Consider the following 22,484-nt stretch of genomic DNA (forward strand, 5'->3'; position numbering starts at 1 on the left):
TTCCAAAGACGTACGGGTTAGGAAGTTGTGGGCATGCTATGTTGGCGCCAGAAGCGTGGCGACACTTGCGGGTTGCCCCCAGAACACCTACGCAAAAGATGCATTTCACTGTGTGCTTCGATGTACTTGTGACTAATAAAGATATCTTATCTTAAAATCTTAGTGAACATCCTCATAAATATAGGCCCAATAGTAATGGGATGCCAATTATCTGTCTTTAGAAGATATCTTTATTCCTTCACCCCATTATGATTATTTTCCAAATAATATGTTTAATCAACATGAAATATATTCCTTAGTATCCTTATGTTGAATAATCCTCATTGTCAAGTGTAAAAGTGGACTTGTAGTGCAAGATCATCCATGACCTTATTGAACATAGGAGCAGGCTTGTGAGACTGAATGGTCAACTTTTGTTTCCAATTTCTTCTGTCCTTATTGTAGGTTTATAACATCGCCTTGTGATGAACGCCAGAACCAACCATCCCCCCATGATCCAATCCTCAATATGCTGTCATTCGCAGTTAGAAATTTTGATTCCAATATCTAAACTGTGTATCAGACTTGAGAACAACAATGTCCCATCAATGATACTTGTTAATGGCCCGTCAATAAGATAAGATATCTTTATTAGTCACATGTACATCGAAACACACAGTGAAATGCATCTTTTGCATAGAGCGTTCTGGAGGGAGCCTGCAAGTGTCGCCACGCTTCCGGCGCCAACATAGCATGCCCACAACTTCCTAACCCCTACGTCTTTGGAATGTTGGAGGAAACCGGAGCACCCGGAGGAAACCCACGCAGACACGGGGGGAATGTACAAACTCCTTACAGACAGCAGCAGGAATTGAACCCGGGTCGCTGCGCTGTAATAGCGTTACACTAACCGCTACACTACCGTGCCTGCTTTTAGGACCAATTGCCCAGTTCCTGGATACAGCAGTCTCAGAGTACTGCACGGAAGCATCAGCCTGCATTATGTCATCAAGAGTCGGGATCAATAGCTTTTTCATCCCGGCGCAGAGCTCGTTGGCTACTGAAGCCCACAGTGACTGTGTTCACAAATGGTGTAGTGGGAGGAGAACAGTAGGCCACGGCTACCATTCACTAATATTTTCTTCAATTTGAAGCAAGGCTTGAAGATAAACCTTGCTCCACCCCTCGCCCTTTACACTGGCTGTCTCCCCTCTACTCATTCAATCCAGAAGAAGGGTCTCAACCCAAAACATCGACTGTCCATTTCCCTCTGCAGATGCTGCCTGTCCCGCCGAATTCCTCCAGCAGTTTGCTTTTTACTCCAGACTCCAGCATTTACAGTCCTTGAAGATAAGCTTTCGGTTCAAGGTTTTTAATCATTTGCTTCTGCCCAATTCCAAAGAACTCAATAACTCAGCAAAGAGCAGCAGTAGCCAAAAGCCAATATAAAATCTGGCCTGGCAGTCTGCTGCAGCGCTGAGGGAGATTTGCATTGTCAGTGCTGCCTTTGGATGACAGCACAATTCCAGATCCTCATTAACAATAAACCACAACCCTCCACCCCCACTGGTTTTTATCTTATTTATTTATGCAAAGCATCGTACATTTACTGCTACAACCTATTGCGAGTTCTTATGCTCGTCCTTTCCTCATGTGCAGAGTGTATCTGCACTGTTACATTTATTGATACAATGCAGCTCCAGGCCACCATTATATTTCCTCTTTTGATACATTGTGACTCCACATTATTAAAGTCTATTTATTGCTATAAAGCAACCTTAGGCATTAGTCTGTGGTGTCTTTATAGATAGAAATGTAGCTCAGTGCTTAGTAAAGTTTATTTATTGATACAATGTGTCTCAGCCTTTATTACATTGTAAAATGCAGGGCACATACAGTTGAAGTTTAACATTTAAATCAATTGACTTCATTTCAAAGGAGTTCATTGTTTTAAAGTTTGGCAGGTTTGTAACAGTGCGGTAAACAACAGAGGACTCTGATTATTGCCAATGGTACAATTCACTATTGCTGTTAAGAAAAAGACATTTACAATTTGTATTCTTTACCTTCACCACCACTGTACCTGAAAATGCCAATACACTGATACTTTACACTGGCCCAGCTAAACTGCAAAAGGGTTGCTCTGTTTGACTTCTTGTTTGAAGGTTTCCACTCACCAATAACCTTCCCTCTCCTCCCATGCGAGGGGAGCATTCCCACAACCCACCCGAGGGATTTAGACAGGGTTCCAATCAGCCAGCAGGGCCACCCGTGGGTTCGACCTACTGCTGCACTGTCCGTTTAACGATTCTACCCTCCTTGTCAATGGCAAAGTTATAATTCTGTGGATTGTCCAGGGCTTCCTCGATTCGCTGATCCAGGTTCTCCAGTGTGATGAAATTCTTCGCTTCCTCCTGCAAGTTAAAAGAGTGTCTGAGATGCTCAACAACGCCAGCAACCAGGGCCAGCAATGCAGTGTCTTTACTGCGAGACGTACTGAAGTGCTTCACCGCCAGTGAGGTATTCACCGTTACAATGCAGGAAACAGCCAAGTTGCATACAAGATTTCACAAGCACAACCATATTTTGTTTTAAACTGGACTTGGTTCGTCAATGCATTCTTGTAATGCAATGATCTGTATGGACAGCATGCAAAACAAAGTTTTTCCACTGTACCTCAGTACATGTGACAATAATAAACCAATTCTACCAATTTACCTTTTTCTTCTGAATGTTGTGCCTGTGATGCTGCTGCATCAGGTTTTCACTGCACCCGTGCATACATGTAATAAACTCAACTTGATTTGTTGACGTGAACCTGATGATTCCTCCACTCACTTCAAAACACAGCCAATGGACCTTATTGTGTTTTCTCTCCATTAGTACAGACTGACCTGCTGCTACCTCAGCATCCCAACACTACACACCACCTCTGGCACTACTTGTCTTTGACTGTGTTATTTTTGCACTAATATCTTGTTTTGCACAGTCTTTTGCTTCACATGGCTGCATCACAAGTCAAGATATGCCCGTGACTTAACACTAGCACATCCGTTATCATTTGTGTGCAAGCTTTTTGGGGTTTTAACACAGATGGCTGTAAACTCTGACTCCCTCCATTGATCAAAGTCTCATTACAGATGTCCCACACCACCAGGTTCAAGAACAACCATTCAATGAATCAACCAGCACAACCCTAATCACTACAGCATTGCAACACTATGACCACTTTACACTAATAAAGTGTACACTTTACACTAATACTTGGAGTATTGTGTTCAGTTCTGGTCGCCTCATTATAGGAAGGATGTGGAAGCTTTAGAGAGGGTGCAGAGGAGATTTATCAGGATGCTGCCTGGATTGGAGAGCATGTCTTATGAGGATAGGTTGAGTGAGCTGGGGCTTTTCTCTTTGGAGAGAAGGAGGCCGAGAGATGACTTGATAGAGATGTACAAGATGGTAAGAGGCATAGATTGAGTGGGCAGCCAGAGACTTTTACCCAGGGTGAAAATGGTTCACAAAAGGGGGCATAATTTTAAGGTGATTGGAGGAAGGTATAAGGGGGACGTCAGGGGTAAGTTTTTTACACAGAGAGTGGTGGGTGTGTGTAACACACTGCCGGCAGAGGTTGTGGGGGCAGATACATTAGGGACATTTAAGAAACTCTTAGATAGACACATGAATGACAGAGAAATGGAGGGCTATGTGGCAGGGAAGGGTTAGGATAGATCTTAGAGCAGGATAAAATGTTGGCTCAATGTTGTGGGCTGAAGGGCCTGTACTGTGCTGTAGTGTTCTATGCTCTAAAACTGACTTTATTTTTTTTTGCTCTAATTGTGTTCTTTTTTGTAGAAATTGTGTACAATTTATATTTTCCTTGTGAATGCTGCTTACCTGATGCTATGTGCCTGTGATGTTCCTGCAAGTAAGTTTTTCATTGCACCTGTGCACTCATGGACTTGTGCAGATGACAATAAACTCAATTTTGACGTTCATCCCTACCACAGAAGAATGCTGGAAGACCGATCACCAGACACAATCAATATTCCCTCTCAACGTCAAGATGAGGGAAAACTTTAAAGTTTCCTTCTCCCTCACAGAAATGCTGGCTGTGTTCAATTTTGGTTTTTGATCAATCTGGTTATTTTCAAGGTTCCAATTTTGCTGTAGGATTTGTATAAAAAATACCAGGATTGCAACCCACTGCCTGGACCCAGTGTACTTCTGAGGCTGACTGACAGGTGTCCCTGCAGACAAGAGCGAATGTTTCATGGGCTACAAGCAGGGATCAGCCTCCGAACCAAGTGGATCTCTCAATGCGTCTGCAGCACAACATAACTTTCTTTGGACATTGCCGATAACTTATTGCTCTCTGGACATCTTCGGAGAGCAAGGATGGGTCTGGAGTCACAAACAGGTCAGACCTGATGAGGACGGCAGATTTCATCTGCGATCTGTATAGGTTCTAATGACAATCCAGAGTCCAGCTTTTATTCCAGATCAGCCACTTGAATTTAAATTCCCCAGCAGCCATGGAAGACTTCAAATCAAATAAAAAAACCTTAGGATTATTCATCCAGTAATTTAACCACTACACTATCAAACTATAACGTGGTCCAAGGTCATGACTAAAAGGGCTACATTACCTTCCGAGTATTTCTCCTGTGTTCAGCACTTCTCCTCTCAGCTCCCCACTTGCATCCACATCACCCCTGTACTACCTTCATAGTCATACAGCACAGAAACAGGCCCCCTGCCCCACAAAGTTCACACTTACAACATGCACAGGAACAGGCCCACGATGTTGCGCCGAACTAATTAAACTAGTAATTAAATGCCTAACTGAACTAATCCCTCCTGCCTACACAATGTCCACATCCCTCCATTCTCTGCACATTCATATGTCTATCTAAGAGCCTCCTAAATACCTCTATGGCATCTGCTTCCACCACCACCCCTGACAGCGCATTCCAGGCACCCACCACTCTCTGTGTAAAAAAACTTGCCCCGCACTTCTCCTTTGCACTTCAAATGCATGCTCTCTAGTATTAGACATTTCGACCCTGGAAAAAAGATACCTGCTGTCTGCTCTATCTATGCCTCTCATAATCTTATAAACTTCCATCCGGTCTCCGCTCTGCCGCTCCAGAGAAAACAACCCAAGTTTGTCCAAACTTTCCTTATAGCACATGCCCTCTAATCCAAGCAGCACCCTGGGAAGCCTCTTCTGCACCCTCTCCAAAGCCTCCACATCCTTCCCATAACGGTGTGACCAGAAATGAATGCAAAACTCCAGATGCAGCCTGAATAGTTTTATAAAGCTGCAACATAACTTCCTGTCTCTTGAACTCAATGCCTCCACATCATAGCACCCAGTTAGGTCAATTTTATTCTGCCCATCAACTTAAGCAGATTCTATCCTCACTACACACCGGGGGCAATTTACCGTGGCTAATTGACCTACCAACCTGCACGTCTCTGGGATGTGGGAGGCAGAGTACAAAGTTAATGGCAGGATTCTGGGCAGTGTAGAGGAGCAGAGGGATCTGGGGGTTCATATCCACAGATCCCTGAAAGTTGCCTCACAGGTGGATAGGGTAGTTAAGAAAGCTTATGGAATGTTAGCTTTCATAAGTCGAGGGATTGAGTTTAAGAGCCCTGAGGTAATGATGCAGCTCTATAAAACTCTGGTTTGACCACACTTAGAGTACCGTGTCCAGTTCTGGTCGCCTCATTATAGGAAGGATGTGGAAGCGTTGGAAAGGGGGGTGCAGGGGAGATTTACCAGGATGCTGCCTGGATTAGAGAGTATGCACTATGAGGAGAGACTAAGGGAGCTAGGGCTTTACTCTTTGGAGAGAAGGAGGATGAGGGGAGACATGATAGAGGTGTACAAAATATTAAGAGGAATAGATAGAGTGAACAGCCAGCGCCTCTTTCCCAGGGCGCCAATGCTCAATACAAGAGGTCATGGCTTTAAAGTAATGGGTGGGAATTTCAAGGCAGATATCAGAGGGAGATTTTTTTTTACCCAGAGAGTGGTTGGGGCATGGAATGCGCTGCCTGGGGCAGTGGTGGAGGCAGGTATATTGGTCAAATTCAAGAGATTACTAGGTAAGCATATGGAGGAATTTAAGATAGAGGAATATGCGGGAAGAAGGGGTTAGATAGTCTTAGGCGAGGTTTAATGGTTGGCACAACATTGTGGGCTGAAGGGTCTGTATTGTGCTGTACTGTTCTATGTTCTATGAAATGAAGCATTGAGGGAAACTCATCCGATCACAGGTCAACTCCACATGGAGGGCACCAGTGGTCAGGATTGAACCTGGATTGCTGGAGCTGTGAGGCAGCAGTCCTACCGGCTGCACCACCATGCCACGCCAACCTCTGGGATTGCCACCGGAAACATCTCTGCCTCGATTTCCCTAGTGATTTTCAGATTGGAGGCCTGTGACCAGTGGTGTGTCACAGGGGTCATTGCTGGGTCCTCTGTTGTTTGTCTTACATGATAATGATTTGGATGAAAATAGACTGAGGGCAGGCTGGGACTTTATTCCTTGGAGTGTGGGAGACTGAGAGGTGATCTTTAAGGTGTATAAAATCATGAGGGGCATTGATAGGGTGAATGCACACATTCTTTTTCCCAGGGAAAGGGAATCAAAAACTGGAGGGCATAGGTTTAAGGTGAGAGGGGAAAGATTTAAAAGGGACCCAAGGGGTAACTTCTTCACACAGAGGGTGGTTGGTATATGGAACGAGCTGCCAGAGGAAGTGGTCGAGGCAGGTACAATAACAACATTTAAAAGACATTTGGATAAGTACATGGACAGGAAAGGTTTAGAGGGATATGGGACAAACCTGGGCAAATGGGACTAGCTTGGTGGGCAGCATGGTCAGCATGGACGAGTTGGGCTGAAGGGCCTGTTTCCATGCTGTATTACTCTATGACTCTGTGAGAATGTAGGTGTCATGATTGGTAAGTTTGCAGATGACATCAGTGGTGTAGTGGACAGTGAAGAAGGTTGTCTAAGGTTACAAGAGAATTCAGATCAACTGGGAAAGTGGGCAAAGGAACTGCAGATGCAATTTAACTCAGACAAGTGCAAAGTGGTGCATCTGGGGAAGTTAAACCAGGCCAGGACTTACACAGTAATTGGCAGGGCCTTGGGGAGTGTTGTAGCACAGAGAGACCTAGGGGTACAAGTACATAGTACATAGGTCTCTGAAAATGGTGACACAGGTAGACCAGGTGAAGAAGGCGTTTGGCACGCTGGCCTTCGTTGGCCAGGACATTCAGTACAAGAGTTGGGACGTGCACAAGAGGTTGGTGACACTGCACCTGGAGTTCGAGTGCAGTTCCAGTTGCTGTACTATGGGAAAGACGTGATTAAGCTGGAGAAGGTGCGGAAAAGATTCACAGGGATGTTGCCGGGCTGGAGGGCTTGAGTTATAAGGAGAGACTGGATAGGCTGGGACTGTTCTCCCTGGATCATAGGAGGATGAGGGATGACCTTATGGAGGTTTATAAAATCATGAGGGGCACAGATAAGGTGGATGATCATGATCTTTTTTCCAGGGCAAGGGTGACTGAAAGGAGAGGGCATGGAGTTTAGGTGAGAGGGGAAAGATTCAAAGGGGACCTGAGGGGCAACTTTCCACACAGAAGGTGATGCGTGGATTTTACTGTGTCCTGGGAGTGTGTGATGGGACAGTGCAGAGGGATCTTCGCTCTGTGTCTAAACCAAGTCCTGGGACTGTTTAATGAGACATGTAGAGGAAGTTTTACTCTATATCTAACCCTTTCTGCCCCTGCCCTGGGAGAACATAACGGGACAGTGTAAAGGGATCTTCGCTCTGTGTCTAACCCATGTCCTTGGAGTGTGTGATGGGAGACTTTTTCCCAGGGCGACAATGGCTAACACGAGGGGACATAATTTTAAGGTGATTGGAGGAAGGTATAAGGGGGATGTCAGGGGTAAGTTTTTTTACACAGAGAGTGGTGGGTGCATGGAACGCACTGCTGGCAGAGGTTGTTGGAGCAGATACATTAGGGACATTTAAGAGACTCTTAGGTAGACACATGAAAGATAGAAAAATAGAGGGCTATGTGGGAGGGAAGGGTTAGATAGATCTTAGAGCAGGATAAAATGTCGGCACCACATTGTGGGCCGAAGGGCCTGTACTGTGCTGTAGTGTTCTATGAGAGTGTAGAAGGATCTTCATTCTGTGTCTAACCTGTGTCCTGGGAGAGTATGATGAGAGAGTGTCGAAGAATCTTCACTCTATGTGTAATCTGTGTCCTGGAGTGTGTGAGGGGACAGTGTAGAGGGAGTTTTACTCATGCTCTGTCTGCCTTTATTTTGACAAAAGCAAAGTTTATTACAAATGCTACAATACTACAACAAAACACTATTAACTACAACAATAATGAACACCAACTGAATTACAATATTCCCAGCCCCATCCAGGACGTAATTTATCCCGAGGTGCTCAACAGTCCCGGAATACCTCCATGATGCCCATGGACACCGCCTGTTCTTTCTCCAGAGACACCCGGGCACAGAAGTACCCCCGGAAGGGTGCCAGGCATCCAGCCCGGGCGGAGCCCTCAGCTGCCCACCTCCATGACCCAAGGATAGCTAACTTGGCCAACCCCAGGAGCGTTTAGCAGGACATCTTCCTCCCTCCTGCCCCTCCCCCCCCCCTTCCGCACTGGGTGACCAAATATGGAGAGGGTGGGGCTAAAATGCAACCAGAAGGCGAGGAGCAGCTCCTTCAGATATGCAAATAAGGGCTACACACACAAAATGCTGGAGGAACTCAGCAGGTCAGGCAGCATCTATGGAGGGAAATAAACAGTCGGCGTTTCGGGTCGAGACCCTTCATCAGGTCTTGTACACTCCATGTAGCTCCCTCTGCCCTGGGAACGTGTGACGGGACAGTGTAGAGGGAGCTTCACTCTGCATCTGGCCCGTGCGGTCCCTGCCCTGGGAATGTGTGACGGGACAGTGTAGAGGGAGCTTCACTCTGCATCTGACCCGTGCTGTCCCTGCCCTGGGAATGTGTGACGGGACAGTGTAGAGGGAGCTTGACTCTGCATCTGACCCGTGCTGTCCCTGCCTCCTCCCAGCTCCAACATCCCTCAGATGGAAAATCCCAAATTTCCAAGAATGAAGAGTGAACAAGGCCCTGTTACCCGAGCCCAGTGCCCACCTGCAGCTGCAGAACCTCTCTCTCCTTCTCACTAAGGAACTCCGCTCGTTTCTGTTCTCTGTAGGCTGCGGCCTGGAGTTTCCGCTCCTCCTCCGCCTCCATCTCCTGCCGAACTCGCTCCTCCCTGTTCCACGGCACAAACAAAACAGCACTTATCACAAGCAAGGAAATATTGGAAACGCTCAGCAGGTCGGGCAGCACCTGTGCAGGCAGAGATAGAGTCAACGCTTCAGGTGGACAACCCTTGGCCAGGACGAGCATAAGGGGGAAAATCGAAAACGTTTTAAGAGAAAAGGGGGGGATGGAACAAAGGGAGCGTCGGTGATAGGGTGGGGACCAAGAGAATCCTGGTGACATAAACACCATTGGTGCCGTCGAAGAGAGGGTGGTGAATGCTTGTTACTCGTAGCTGATTTCACTGAAGGAGGAACAAATAGAGGGAGATGATTGCGAGGGTTGGAAGGGGAGAAAAAGTACAACTACTGATTGACAGAACACGGCAGTTGTCGAAACTATCCTGACACTGTACTACGAGAAACAACCATCACTATGCAATTCACACATGAACAAGATTGTATGTGAAGTATAAAGTCTCTGGAGCCTGTCCTGGTCAAATCACGTAGACGTCACGGCCAAGCAAGCTCACCAGCGCCTCTACTTCCTCAGGAGGCTAAAGAAATTCGGTATGTCCCCTTTGACTCTCATCAACTTTTATCGATGCACCATAGAAAGCATCCTATCTGGATGCATCACGGCTTGGTATGGCAACTGCTCTGCCCGGGACCGCAAGAAACTGCATTGAGTTGTGGACACAGCCCATTGCGTCACGAAAACCAGCATCCCCTCCTAGGACTCTTATCTTTACCTCTCGCTGCCTTGGTGAAGCAGCCAGCACAATCAAAAACCCCATCCAGCTGAGTCATTCTCTCTTCTCTCCTCTTCCATCGGGTAGAAGATACAGGAGCCTGAGGGCACGTACCACCAGGCTCAAGCAGAGTTTGTATCCTACTGTGATAAGACTATTGAACGGTTCCCTTATACGATGAGATGGAATCTGACCTCAAGATCTACCTTGTTGTGACCTTGCACCTTATTGTCTACCTGCACTGCACTTTCTCTGTCTCTGTGACACTTTACTCTGTAGTGTTATTGTTTTTACCTGTACTACCTTAATGCACTCTGTACTACGTCAATGTATCTGCACTGTGTAATGAATTGACCTGAATGAACAGTACGCAAGACAAGTTTTTCACTGTACCTCAGATCAAGTGACAATAATAAACCAATTCCAAAAAATAATGCAAGCTCTTCTTATTCTGTCCGTATAGGAGCAGCTGCAGAAGGTTAGTCAGCTGCTCGAGCCTGCTCTGCATTCAAGATCATTGCTCATCCTTTACCTTGAAACTGTCTTCCTGTCTTATACTCAGACCCCTTGACTCACCTACTACCCCGAAATGTATTCATCTCAGATTTGAAGTAACCAATAGCTGAGACAGCCCAGTCCCCTGGGGCAGAGAATTCCAAAGATTCCACACACCCTGAGAGAAGAAGTTTTTAAAAATTTAAATTAAATTTTATTTACAGCGTGGTAACAGGTCCTTCCAGCCCAACGAGTCCGCGCTGCCCATTTTAAACCCAAATTAACCTACCCGTACATCTTTGCAATGTGGGAGGAAACCGGAGCACCCAGAGGAAACCCATGCAGACACAGGAGAACGTACAAACTCCTTACAGACAGCGAGCATCGTGCTAACCGCTACGCTACCATGCCGCCCTAAGATGCCAATTTCTCAGTTTCTCATGCCAATCCCGACAGGCTGCATCAGGGCCTGGTACAGCAGTTCCAGTGCACAGAAACGCAAGAGGGTGCAGCCCAGTCCATCACGGGCACAGCCCTCCCCACCACTGACAGCATCTACAGGAGGCGCTGCCTCAAGAAGGCGGCATCTATCATCAAGGATCCCCACCATCCGGGTCACACCCCTTTCTTGCTGATACCTTCAGGCAAGAGGTACAGAAGTCCCACACCACCAGATTCAGGAACAATGACTTTCCTACAACCTCTCTTGAACCGACCTACACAACCCTAACCCTACCTCAGCCACGGGACACTACAGACCACCTCTTGCACTGCTGTGGACTTGCCTCTGGATGTGTTTTTGCACCGAAGTCTTGTATTGCAGTCTTTTTCTTCACTGTCTTGTATAATTTATGTATAATTTATGTTCTGTGTGTTGTCTATACCTATGTGTCTGTGATACTGCTGCAAGCAAGTTTCTCATTGTACCTGTACCTCACCGTACTTGTGCACATGACAATAAACTCGACTTGACTTATTGGAAACCTGAAATAAAAAATACTGAAAATACCCAGTGGATCCAGCAGCACCTGTGTAGAGAAAAATCACTGAATTAATGTTGCAGGTGGATGATCTGGTATTGGAACTGGCCAGTGGTGGCACAAACAGAAAATGCTGGTGATCTGAAATGATCGATTTCAACGTTTAGACCCAAGTGCTGCAAAGTGCCGAGAAGGTAGGTGAGTTGCAGTACTCGAGAGCTTATGTAGAGCCTCACTGGAACAGCGTAGAAGGCCGAAGACAGAGAGGTCAGAGAAGAATGGGTCAGAGAATTAAAGTGACAGGTATCGGGCACAAAGGTATGGATGTGGATTAGGGACTGGGTGCAAAATGTCTCTTGATTTTTCCCATTCTCAGCTTTACAACAGAAATTCATAAAGATTTGTGTCTCTGTACATAGAACAATGTTGTGCTGACCTATATAAACCTTCTCCATGATCAATCTAACCATTCCCTCCAACACAGCACATAACCCTTCATTTTTCTTATATCCATGTGCCTACCTAAGAGCCTTATCAGCCTCTCCCACCACCCCTGGCAGTGCATTCCAGGCACCCACCACTCTCTGTGTAAACAACCTACCTCTGACATCTCCCCTAAACTTTCCTCCTCCCACCTTAAACTGATGTCCTCTGGTATTGGCCATTGCTACCCTGGGGAAAAGGTGCTGGCTGTCCACTCTGTCTGTACCTCTCATAATCTTATACATCTCTATCAAGTCACCTTTCATCCTGCATTGCTCCAAAGAGAAAAGCTCTAGCTCGCTCAACCTTTCCTCATAAGACATGCTCTCCAATCCAAGCAGCATCCTGGTAAATCGCCTCTGCACCCTCTCTAAAGCTTCCACATCCTTCCTGTAATGAGGTGACCAGAACTGAACACAATACAGCAAGTGTGGTCTAACCAGAGTTCTATGGAGCTGCAACATCACCTTGCGGCTCTTGAACTCAATACCCCGACTAATGAGGCCAACATCCCATACACCTTCTTAACAACCCTATCAACCTACACTGCAACCTCTTTTCCCGAGGTCATGTATAGTTCTATAAAATTTACAGCATAGAGTCAGGCCAAAGGGTCTCTGCAAACCATGTTTACCCTTGAGTCAGGAAGCTGTGATTTGCCATTGTTACCCTCTGACCTTGAGTCAAGAGGTCATAATGCTTAGCTGTTGGCCTTCCTCCCCCTCCGATGAGTCAGGAGGCTGTGATATACAGCTGCCTGCCCTCATCAGCCTCTGACCCTGAGGGAGGAGGCGGTGATTGAAGTCGTACCGCCTCCACCGAGACTCACCGGAGTTTCTGGAGCCGCTCGTTCTCCCGGGCGTTGAATTCCATCAGATTTTGATGCTCTTCTGCTTCCAGCTTGGCTCGCTGCTCTGCGACTGAGCCCACTTCCTCCTCGTAACGTTTCCGCAACAAAGCCTCCTTGAATTCGGCTCTACATAACGAGGGGGGAAAATGGCAAGTCAAGTGGTGGAGCAAGCATGAGGGGCTGGGGAGCCTTCTCCCTCTCCTGCCTGTGTGTTCTGACGTACGCACGCTGACTTTCTAATGGTCAGCCAAGCATGAGACAGGTGGATGAGAAACACTGCTTTCCACAGCTTCAAATCAAACACTGAGAAACTAGCTGCACAATCCAGATGTGGGATACAGTCCGATCGGTGGCACAGTGCACCAGCCACACATTCATGATGGAATAAACTCATAACCCTGCACATAATTAACATACCCCTGTCAATATTCCAGATGTACCCCAGCCCCTGCTCATATTCCAGATGTGCCCCATCCATATTCCGGATGCGAACCACCCCCTGTCCACATTCCAGATGTGTCACCCCATCGCTATTCCAGATGTGCAGCTATACATATTCCAGACGTGCGCCCAGCCCCGTCCATATTACACCAGTGCCCTGACACCCACTCACATTCCAGATGTGCCCCAAAGCCTGTCCATATTCCAGATGTGCCCTGACCCCCTCCATCCACATTCCAGATGTGCCCCCATCCACATTGCAGATGTGTCCCGACCCCCCTTCCATACATCCCCAGTCAGTTTATATTACAGTACCATCCCCGCCGCAGTCCACAATGCAGATATCGACCGATCACACCCACCTACTACCAATACCCACCCCTCCCCCTCACTGACCTCAGTGCGCCCAAAATCCCCACATACTGCCAGTACCCATCCCCTACTCACTGACCACAGTGCCCCACGATGCCCACGTACTGCCAGTACCCCTCACTCCCCCAGTCTCAGTGCCTCCACGATGCCCACGTACTGCCGGTACCCCCCACCTGCCCTCACTGACTTCAGTGTCCCCACGACGCCCACGTACTGCCAGTACCCCCCACCCCCCCACTGACCTCAGTGCCCCCATGAAGCCCATGTACTGCCGGTACCAACCACCCCTCCACTGACCTCAGTGCCCCCACGATGCCCACGTACTGGCGGTACCCCCACCCCCCCACTGACTGTGCCCCCACAATGCCCACGTACTGCCGGTACCACCCCACCCCGCACCACTGACAGTGCCCCCACGATGCCCATGTACTGCCAGTACCCCCCACTGACCTCAGTGCCCCCACGATGCCCACGTACTGGCGGTACCCCCACCCCCCCACTGACTGTGCCCCCACGATGCCCACGTACTGCCGGTACCACCCCACCCCGCCCCACTGACAGTGCCCCCACGATGCCCATGTACTGCCAGTACCCCCCACTGACCTCAGTGCCCCCACGATGCCCACGTACTGGCGGTACCCCCACCCCCCCACTGACTGTGCCCCCACGATGCCCACGTACTGCCGGTACCACCCCACCCCGCCCCACTGACAGTGCCCCCACGATGCCCATGTACTGCCAGTACCCCCCACTGACCTCAGTGCCCCCACGATGCCCACGTACTGCCGGTACCCTCCAACCCCACTGACCTCAGTGCCTCCATCATGCCCACGTACAGCCGGTATCCCCCACCCCCCCACTGACCTGTGCTCCCATGATGCCCGCGTACTGCCGGTACCCCCCACTGACCTCAGTGCCCCCACGATGCCCACGTACTGCCGGTACCCCCACTGACATCAGTGCCTCCACGATGCCCACGTACTGCCAGTACCCCCCACCCCCCACTGACCTCAGTGCCCCTACGATGCCCACGTACTGCTGGTACCCCCCCACTGACCTCAGTGCCCCCACGATGCCCACGTACTGCCGGTACCCTCCAACCCCACTGACCTCAGTGCCTCCATCATGCCCACGTACAGCCGGTATCCCCCACCCCCCCCACTGACCTGTGCTCCCATGATGCCCGCGTACTGCCGGTACCCCCCACTGACCTCAGTGCCCCCACGATGCCCACGTACTGCCGGTACCCCCACTGACATCAGTGCCTCCACGATGCCCACGTACTGCCAGTACCCCCCACCCCCCACTGACCTCAGTGCCCCTACGATGCCCACGTACTGCTGGTACCCCCCCACTGACCTCAGTGCCCCCACGATGCCCACGTACTGCCGGTACCCCCCCACCCCACCCCACCCCCACTGACCTCAGTGCCCCCACACTGCCGGTACCCCCCCACCCCCCCCACTGACCTCAGTGCCCCCATGATGCCCACGTAATGCCAGTACCCCCCCACCCCCCCCACTGACCTCAGTGCCCCACGATGCCCACGTACTGCCGGTACCCCCCCCACCCCCCCCACTGACAGTGCCCCCACGATGCCCACGTACTGCCGGTACCCCCCACCCACTCCACTGACCTCAGTGCCCCCACGATGCCCACGTACTGCCGGTACCCCCCACCCCCCCACTGACCTCAGTGCCCCCACGATGCCCACGTACTGCCGGTACCCCCCACTGACAGTGCCCCCACGATGCCCACGTACTGCTGGTACCCCCCCCACCCCCACTGACCTCAGTGCCCCCACACTGCCGGTACCCCCCCACCCACCCCACTGACCTCAGTGCCCCCACGATGCCCACGTACTGCCGGTACCCCCCCACCCACCCCACTGACCTCAGTGCCCCCACGATGCCCACGTACTGCCGGTACCCCCCACCCCCCCCCCACTGACCTCAGTGCCCCCACGATGCCCACGTACTGCCGTTACCCCCCACTGACCTCAGTGCCCCCACGATGCCCACGTACTGCCGGTACCCCCCACCCCCCCACTGACAGTGCCTCCACGATGCCCACGTACTGCCGGTACCCCCCACCCCACTGACCTCAGTGCCCCCACGATGCCCACGTACTGCCGGTACCCCCCACCCCACTGACCTCAGTGCCCCCACGATGCCCACGTACTGCCGGTACCCCCCCACCCACCCCACTGACCTCAGTGCCCCCACGATGCCCACGTACTGCCGGTACCCCCCACCCCCCCCCCCCACTGACCTCAGTGCCCCCACGATGCCCACGTACTGCCGGTACCCCCCACTGACCTCAGTGCCCCCACGATGCCCACGTACTGCCGGTACCCCCCACCCCCCCACTGACCTCAGTGCCCCCACGATGCCCACGTACTGCCGGTACCCCCCCACCCCCCCCCACTGACAGTGCCCCCACGATGCCCACGTACTGCTGGTACCCCCCCCACCCCCACTGACCTCAGTGCCCCCACACTGCCGGTACCCCCCCACCCACCCCACTGACCTCAGTGCCCCCACGATGCCCACGTACTGCCGGTACCCCCCACCCCCCCCCCCACTGACCTCAGTGCCCCCACGATGCCCACGTACTGCCGGTACCCCCCACTGACCTCAGTGCCCCCACGATGCCCACGTACTGCCGGTACCCCCCACCCCCCCCCCTGACCTCAGTGCCCCCACGATGCCCACGTACTGCCGGTACCCCCCACCCCCCCCACTGACCTCAGTGCCCCCACGATGCCCACGTACTGCCGGTATCGCTCCTTCACCACCAGCAGCTCCGCGGGGTCGACGGGCGTGGGGACCCGGCGGCGCTCGGCCTTGGACTTGGCGGGCGGGTCGGTGCGCGACTTGCGGCCGCGGGCGGGGGCCGGGCGGGCGGCGAGGGCCCGGACGGGCAGCAGCGGGCGGCAGCGAGCCCACATGTCGGCCGGGCGGGGTTTCGGGGAGCCCGGGGGTGGGGGGGGTCGGGAACGGGCGGCAGCTCCGGCCTCTCACATGGGCGCCGCCATGGCCGGAAGCGCCTGCTGTATCCAGTGGGGGTCAAAGGTCCCACAGCTGATGGACCACGTGGGCAAGGAACCAAGCTCAGTCCAACTAAAGCTGCCTGAAGGGTTTCCCAAAGGCTGCGGTGGCACAATAACCAGGCGTGCAAAGCTTTTACAATCCACTCCTTGTGCTGTGCAACTAGAATTGGTTTATTATTGTCACTTGTACTGAGTTTATTAGTCACATGTACATCGAAACACACAGTGAAATGCACCTTTTGCGTTGAGTGTTCTGGGGGCAGCCCGCAAGTGTCGCCACGCTTCCGGCGCCAACCTAGCACGCCCACAACTTCCTAACCCGTACGTCTTTTGGAATGTGGGAGGAGAAACCTGAGCACCCAGAGGAAACCCACGCAGACACGGGGAGAACATAGAGTCAACATTTTGGGCCAGGACCCTTCTTCAGGACAAAAGATAGGAAAAGGAGAAGCCCGATATATAGGGGGAAAACAGAGCAGTGATTAGTGGACAAAAGAGGGGAGGCGGGGTGGGCACAAGGTGGTGATAGGCAGATGTAGGTGAGAGATAGTGATTGGCAGGTGCGGGGGAGGAGGAGAGAGCAGATCCATTATGGGTAAGGGTGATGAACTTTGAGCATGAATTAGTACATGGAACATGATGTTCTGGCCTTAACAGAGATTTAGTTGAGAGAGGGACTGGAATGGGTGCTTAATGTTCCAGGGTTTCGATGTTTTAGAACAGATAGAGAGGGAGGTAAAAGAGTTGGGGGGGGGGGGGGGGAGTTGGACTACTAATCAGAGACAATATCACAGCTGCAGTCAGAGGGGACATAATGGAGGGCTCGTCCACTGAGTCTATATGGGTAGAACTTGAAAATACAAAAGGTGCAACCACCGATGGGATTATACTACAGACCCCTCAATAGCCACTGGGACATTGAGGAACAGATGCGCAGGCAGATTAGGGAAAGGTGTAAAACTAATGGGGTTGTTGTCATGGGAGACTGTAACTTCCCTAATATAAACTGGGACCTCCTTAGTGTAAGAGGTTTTGATGGGCCAGAATTTGTTAGGTGCGTCCAGGAGGGTTTCTTAAATCAATCTGTCAATAGTCCAACGAGAGGAGGGGCCATACTGGACCTAGTGTTGGGTAATGAGCCTGGTCAGGTGACCGACCTTTCAGTGGGAGAACAGTTAGGGAACAGTGACCACAACCCCTTAAGTTTTAAGATAACTATAGATAAGGATAAGTGTGGACCTTGCAGGAGAATATTAAATTGGAGCAGCGCAAATTATGAAAGCATTAGGCAGGAACTAGGGAGAATTAATTGGGAACAGCTGTTTTTGGTCATGTCAACATGACATGTGGAGGGTGTTTTGAGACCAACTGCACAAGAGTACAGGACAGGGATGTTCCAGTAAGAAGGAAGGACAAGGATGACAAGGTAAGAGAACCTTGGATGTCAAGGGAGGTGGTGAATTTAGTCAAGAAGGAAAACAAAATGTGTGTGTAAAGCTGAGGAAGCTAGGATCAAAAGAGCACTTGAGGATTATAAAGAAGCCAGAAAGGAACTCAAGAAGGGAATTAGGAAAGCCAGGAGGGGCCATGAAAAGTCCTTGGCAAGTAGGATTAAAGAGAATCCCAAAGCATTGTATACATACGTCAAGAGGAAAAAGATAACTTGGGAGAGGGTAGGACAATACATCAAGGGGACACCCCACCATCGGTAGTATCTACGGAGGCGCTGCCTCAAGAAGGTAACATCCATCAGCAGAGATCCCCACCATTCGGACCATGTCGTCTTCTCGCAGTTACCATCGGGCAGGAGGTACAGAAGCCTGAAGTCCCACACCACCAGGTTCAAGAACAGCTACTTCCCTTCAACCATTTAGTTCTTGAATTAACTGGCAAAACCATAATCACTACAGTTTAGCAACACTATGACCACTTTGATCATTCTGAACTAAAATGGACTTTTTTTGTTCTAATTGCGTTCTTTCTTGTAAAAAATTGTATATAATTTATGTTTAATTCATGTTTTTCTTGTGAATGCTGCTTATATGATGCTATGTGCCTGAAATGCTGTTGCAAGTAAGTTTTTCATTGCACCTGTGCACACATGGACTTGTGCACATGACAGTAAACTTGACTTTAACTTTGACAGATGTCAACTTCACTTTGTGTAAAAAAAATTCTCTCTCAGATTCCCTTAAACTACCTCCCTCTCACCTTGAACCTATGCCCTCTAGTTTGGACAGCCCTACCATAGGAAACAGGCACTGCATATACACCCTATCCATGCCTCTCTTAATTTTATACACCTCCATCAGCCTCCTTCACTCCAGGGAAAACAGACCCAGCATATCCAATCCCGCCTGATAACACAAACCCTCCAATCCTTGTGAAACTTTCCTGCACCTCTCTAACTTAATCATGTTCTTCCAATAGTGTGGTGGCTAGAACTCTGAGACAATACTCCAAGTGCGGCCTAACCAACATTTTGTAAAACTGTAACCTGATGTCCCAACTCTTATATTGATATTGGTTTATTAGTTTATTATTGTCACTTGTACTGAGGTACAATGAAAAACATCTTGCATACTCAGTGCCTCGGTAAATGAAAGCAAGCATACCACATGCCTCCCTCACAACCCTGTCTACCTGTGTTCTCATTCTCAGAATCTTATATCCCAAGATCTCTCTGTTCGACAACACTCCCCACAGCCCTGCCAATCACTGTGTATGTCCTGCCCTGGTTAAGCTTCCCTAACTGCATCACTTCACACCTGCGAAACACAGTTTCTTTTAATCAAGCCAAGCAAGCCGGCAAAATCTCGAGGATTTAAAGAAGGAAAGGCAACTGTGCGACAACATTGGGTTTAACGATGCACAAACTGAACGAGGAAGTTGCATATATGAATCACTTTTTGCCACCTCGGGAAGTTTCTTTCTTCTTCAATCTTTTTATTAAATTTCAAATTAATTTCAAATTAATATACATAGCAATAGTGATGATACACATGGTGCTAAGAGATCAGGGTAGCAATAATAACAGTTGACATATACACTCACGGGGAGTAAAATATATAATCTGAACCTCCCAATCTCTTACTAAGTGAACATGATACAAAAGAATTTGAAAAGAAATTTAATTATATGAAAAGAGAACCCCAAAATTAAAAAAAAATAATAAACAAAAGCAAACCAAAAACTTCAAAAAAAAGCTGGACTGATATTTCTTCAGTTAAAAAACACATTATTATGCCGTTAGCTTCGCTCCTCTAGATTCAAAGGTTATTGGAAGGGATTCGAAAAAGGTCTGCTTATATCATACGGAAATACTGACTAAATGGACTCCAAACTTCCTCAAATTTAAGCGAAGAATCAACAGTGCCACTTCTAATTTTTTCTAAGTTTAAACGTTATAGTTTGAGAAAACCATTGAAATGTGGCAGGAGGTATAGGATCCTTCCATTTAAATAGAATGGATCTCTTGGCCATTAATGTAACAAAAGCAATCATATAACAAGCTGAAGCGGATAAATGGCCGGAATCCATCATTGGTAACCCAAAAATTGCAGTAATAGGATGAGGTTGTAAATCAATATTCAATACAGTTGAAATAATATTAAAAATGTCTTTCCAATATTTTTCCAAAAGAGGACAGGACCAAAACGTGTGTCAGGGAAGCCACCTCCAAATTACATCTGTCACATAGAGGATTTATATGGTGATAAAAACGGGCTAACTTGTCCTTAGACATATGGGTCCTGTGAACCACCTTAAACTGTATCAAAGAGTGTCTGGCACACATTGAAGATGTATTAACTAATTGGAGAATTTTCTTCCATGTCTCTATAGGTAAAAGTATCTGGAGTTCTCTTGCCCATTCATTCTTAATTTTATCAAGTGTCTCTAGACGTATTTTCATAATCAGATCATAAGTTATTGCTATCAAGCCCTTCCAGTAAGGATTAAAACCTAAATTTTTTTCTGTAATTTCAATTTTATGTGGTATCAGAAAAGTAGGTAAAATAACTTTTAAAAAATTTCTAGTCTGTAAATATCAAAAAAAATGTGATCCAGGCAGATTGTATTAATTAGACAACTGTTCAAAAGACAAAAAACAGTTATCAATGAGTAAATCTCAAAAACATGTTATTCCCTTCATTTTCCATAAAGGAAAAGCTAAGTCAATTCTGGATGGTTGAAGGAAAAAGTTAGATTGGATAGGACTTGATAAAATGAATTTATTCAATCCAAAAAATTTATGAAATTGAAACCATATTCATATTGTATGTTTAACTATTGGGTTAGTCATTTGTTTACTCAATTTAGTAGGTGCAAAAGGGAGTGAGGCTCCTAAAATAGGAGCTAATGAAAATCCTTGCACAGACTCATACTCAAGATACACCCATCGGGGACATTGAATTACATCTAAATCTTGTGTCCAAAAAATTAAATATCTAATATTAATTGCCCACTAGTAAAATCTAAAGTTAGACAAAGCCATACCACCATTCTTTTTTAATTTTTGTAAATATGTCTTACTTAACCTTGGGTTTTTATTCTGCCATATATATTGAAGAATTTTAGAATCAATAGTATCGAAAAAGGATTTCGAGATGAAGGTTGGAACTGCCTGAAATAGACAGTAAAATTTTGGTAAAGTATTCATCTTAACCGCATTAATTTGACCGATCAATGATAAGAGACAATGGGGACCATTTAGTAAATAATTGTTTAACGTGATCAATTAAGGGTAAAAAGTTAACTTTGAATAAGTCCTTGTGCTTCTTGGTAATTTTAACACCCAGATATGTAAAATAATCAGTCACTAATCTAAATGGTAATTGCCTATAAATTGGGACTTGCATATTTAATGAGAAAAGTTCACTCTTATTAAGATTTAATCTATAACCAGAGAAAACACTAAACTGAGCAAGCAGTGATAATACTGCAGGGATAGATTTCTCAGGGTTAGAGATCTAGAGTAACAGGTCAGCTGCATATAGTGATATCTTATGGGTCCCCTTTCCACGAGTGATACCAAATTTGTTAGAAGAGTCCTGAAAGGCAATTGCCAAGGGTTCCAAGGCAATATCAAATAATAAAGGACTTAAAGGGCAGGGAAGTTTCAATGTGCTTTACGCCAATATCTGAACTGTAGTCAGTGTTTTAATGCACAGAAATTTGTCCATAAGAAGTTTCCATGAGTATTAGTGACCAGCCAAATCACTGGACAATTTGTTTTAATATTGGTTGCATGGAACAGACTCCTCTTGGCTTTGAAATGTATCTGGGGATGTTTTACCTCCCAAGAAGCAAAAAAAAACCTGCAGAGACTGAGATTCTAAAATTAAAAACAGGAAATTATGGTAACATTCAGCAGGTCAGGCAGCATCTGTGAAGAGGAAAACAGAGTTAGCATTTAAGGTTGTTGACCTTAACTTAGAACAGTACAGATCAGGAACCGGCCCTTCGGCCCACAATATTTGTGTCGACCATGATGCTGAATTAATCTAATTGCCTGCACATGATCCATATCCCTCCATCCCTGCATATTCATGTGTTTATATAGCAGCCTCTTAAACACCACTATTGTATCTGCTTCCACCACTAGCCCAAGAGCCCATTCCAGGCACCCCCATGTCTCCTTTAAATTTCCCCCCTCACCTTGAATGGATGTCCTCCAGTACTTGACATTTCTACCCTGGGAAAAAGATTCTGTGTCTACCTTACCTTTGCTTCTCAAAATCTTACAAACTTTCA

The 22,484-nt window shown here is 48.0% G+C and overlaps 1 protein-coding gene across 1 annotated transcript; it reads right to left on the reverse strand.

Moving 5' to 3' along the window:
- Nucleotides 1-1,799: 1,799 nt before the first annotated feature.
- On the reverse strand, nt 1,800-16,724 carry mrps26 (mitochondrial ribosomal protein S26). Its single transcript, XM_052043827.1, has 4 exons — nt 16,426-16,724; nt 12,845-12,991; nt 9,193-9,316; nt 1,800-2,393 (listed from the first exon to the last, which is right to left on the reverse strand). The coding sequence occupies exons 1-4, from the start codon at nt 16,626-16,628 to the stop codon at nt 2,262-2,264; spliced, it is 606 nt and encodes a 201-aa protein (XP_051899787.1). The 5' UTR covers nt 16,629-16,724; the 3' UTR covers nt 1,800-2,261.
- Nucleotides 16,725-22,484: the final 5,760 nt, after the last annotated feature.

This window comes from Pristis pectinata, chromosome 2 (genome assembly GCF_009764475.1).
Source record: "Pristis pectinata isolate sPriPec2 chromosome 2, sPriPec2.1.pri, whole genome shotgun sequence".
NCBI classification, from domain to species: domain Eukaryota; kingdom Metazoa; phylum Chordata; class Chondrichthyes; order Rhinopristiformes; family Pristidae; genus Pristis; species Pristis pectinata.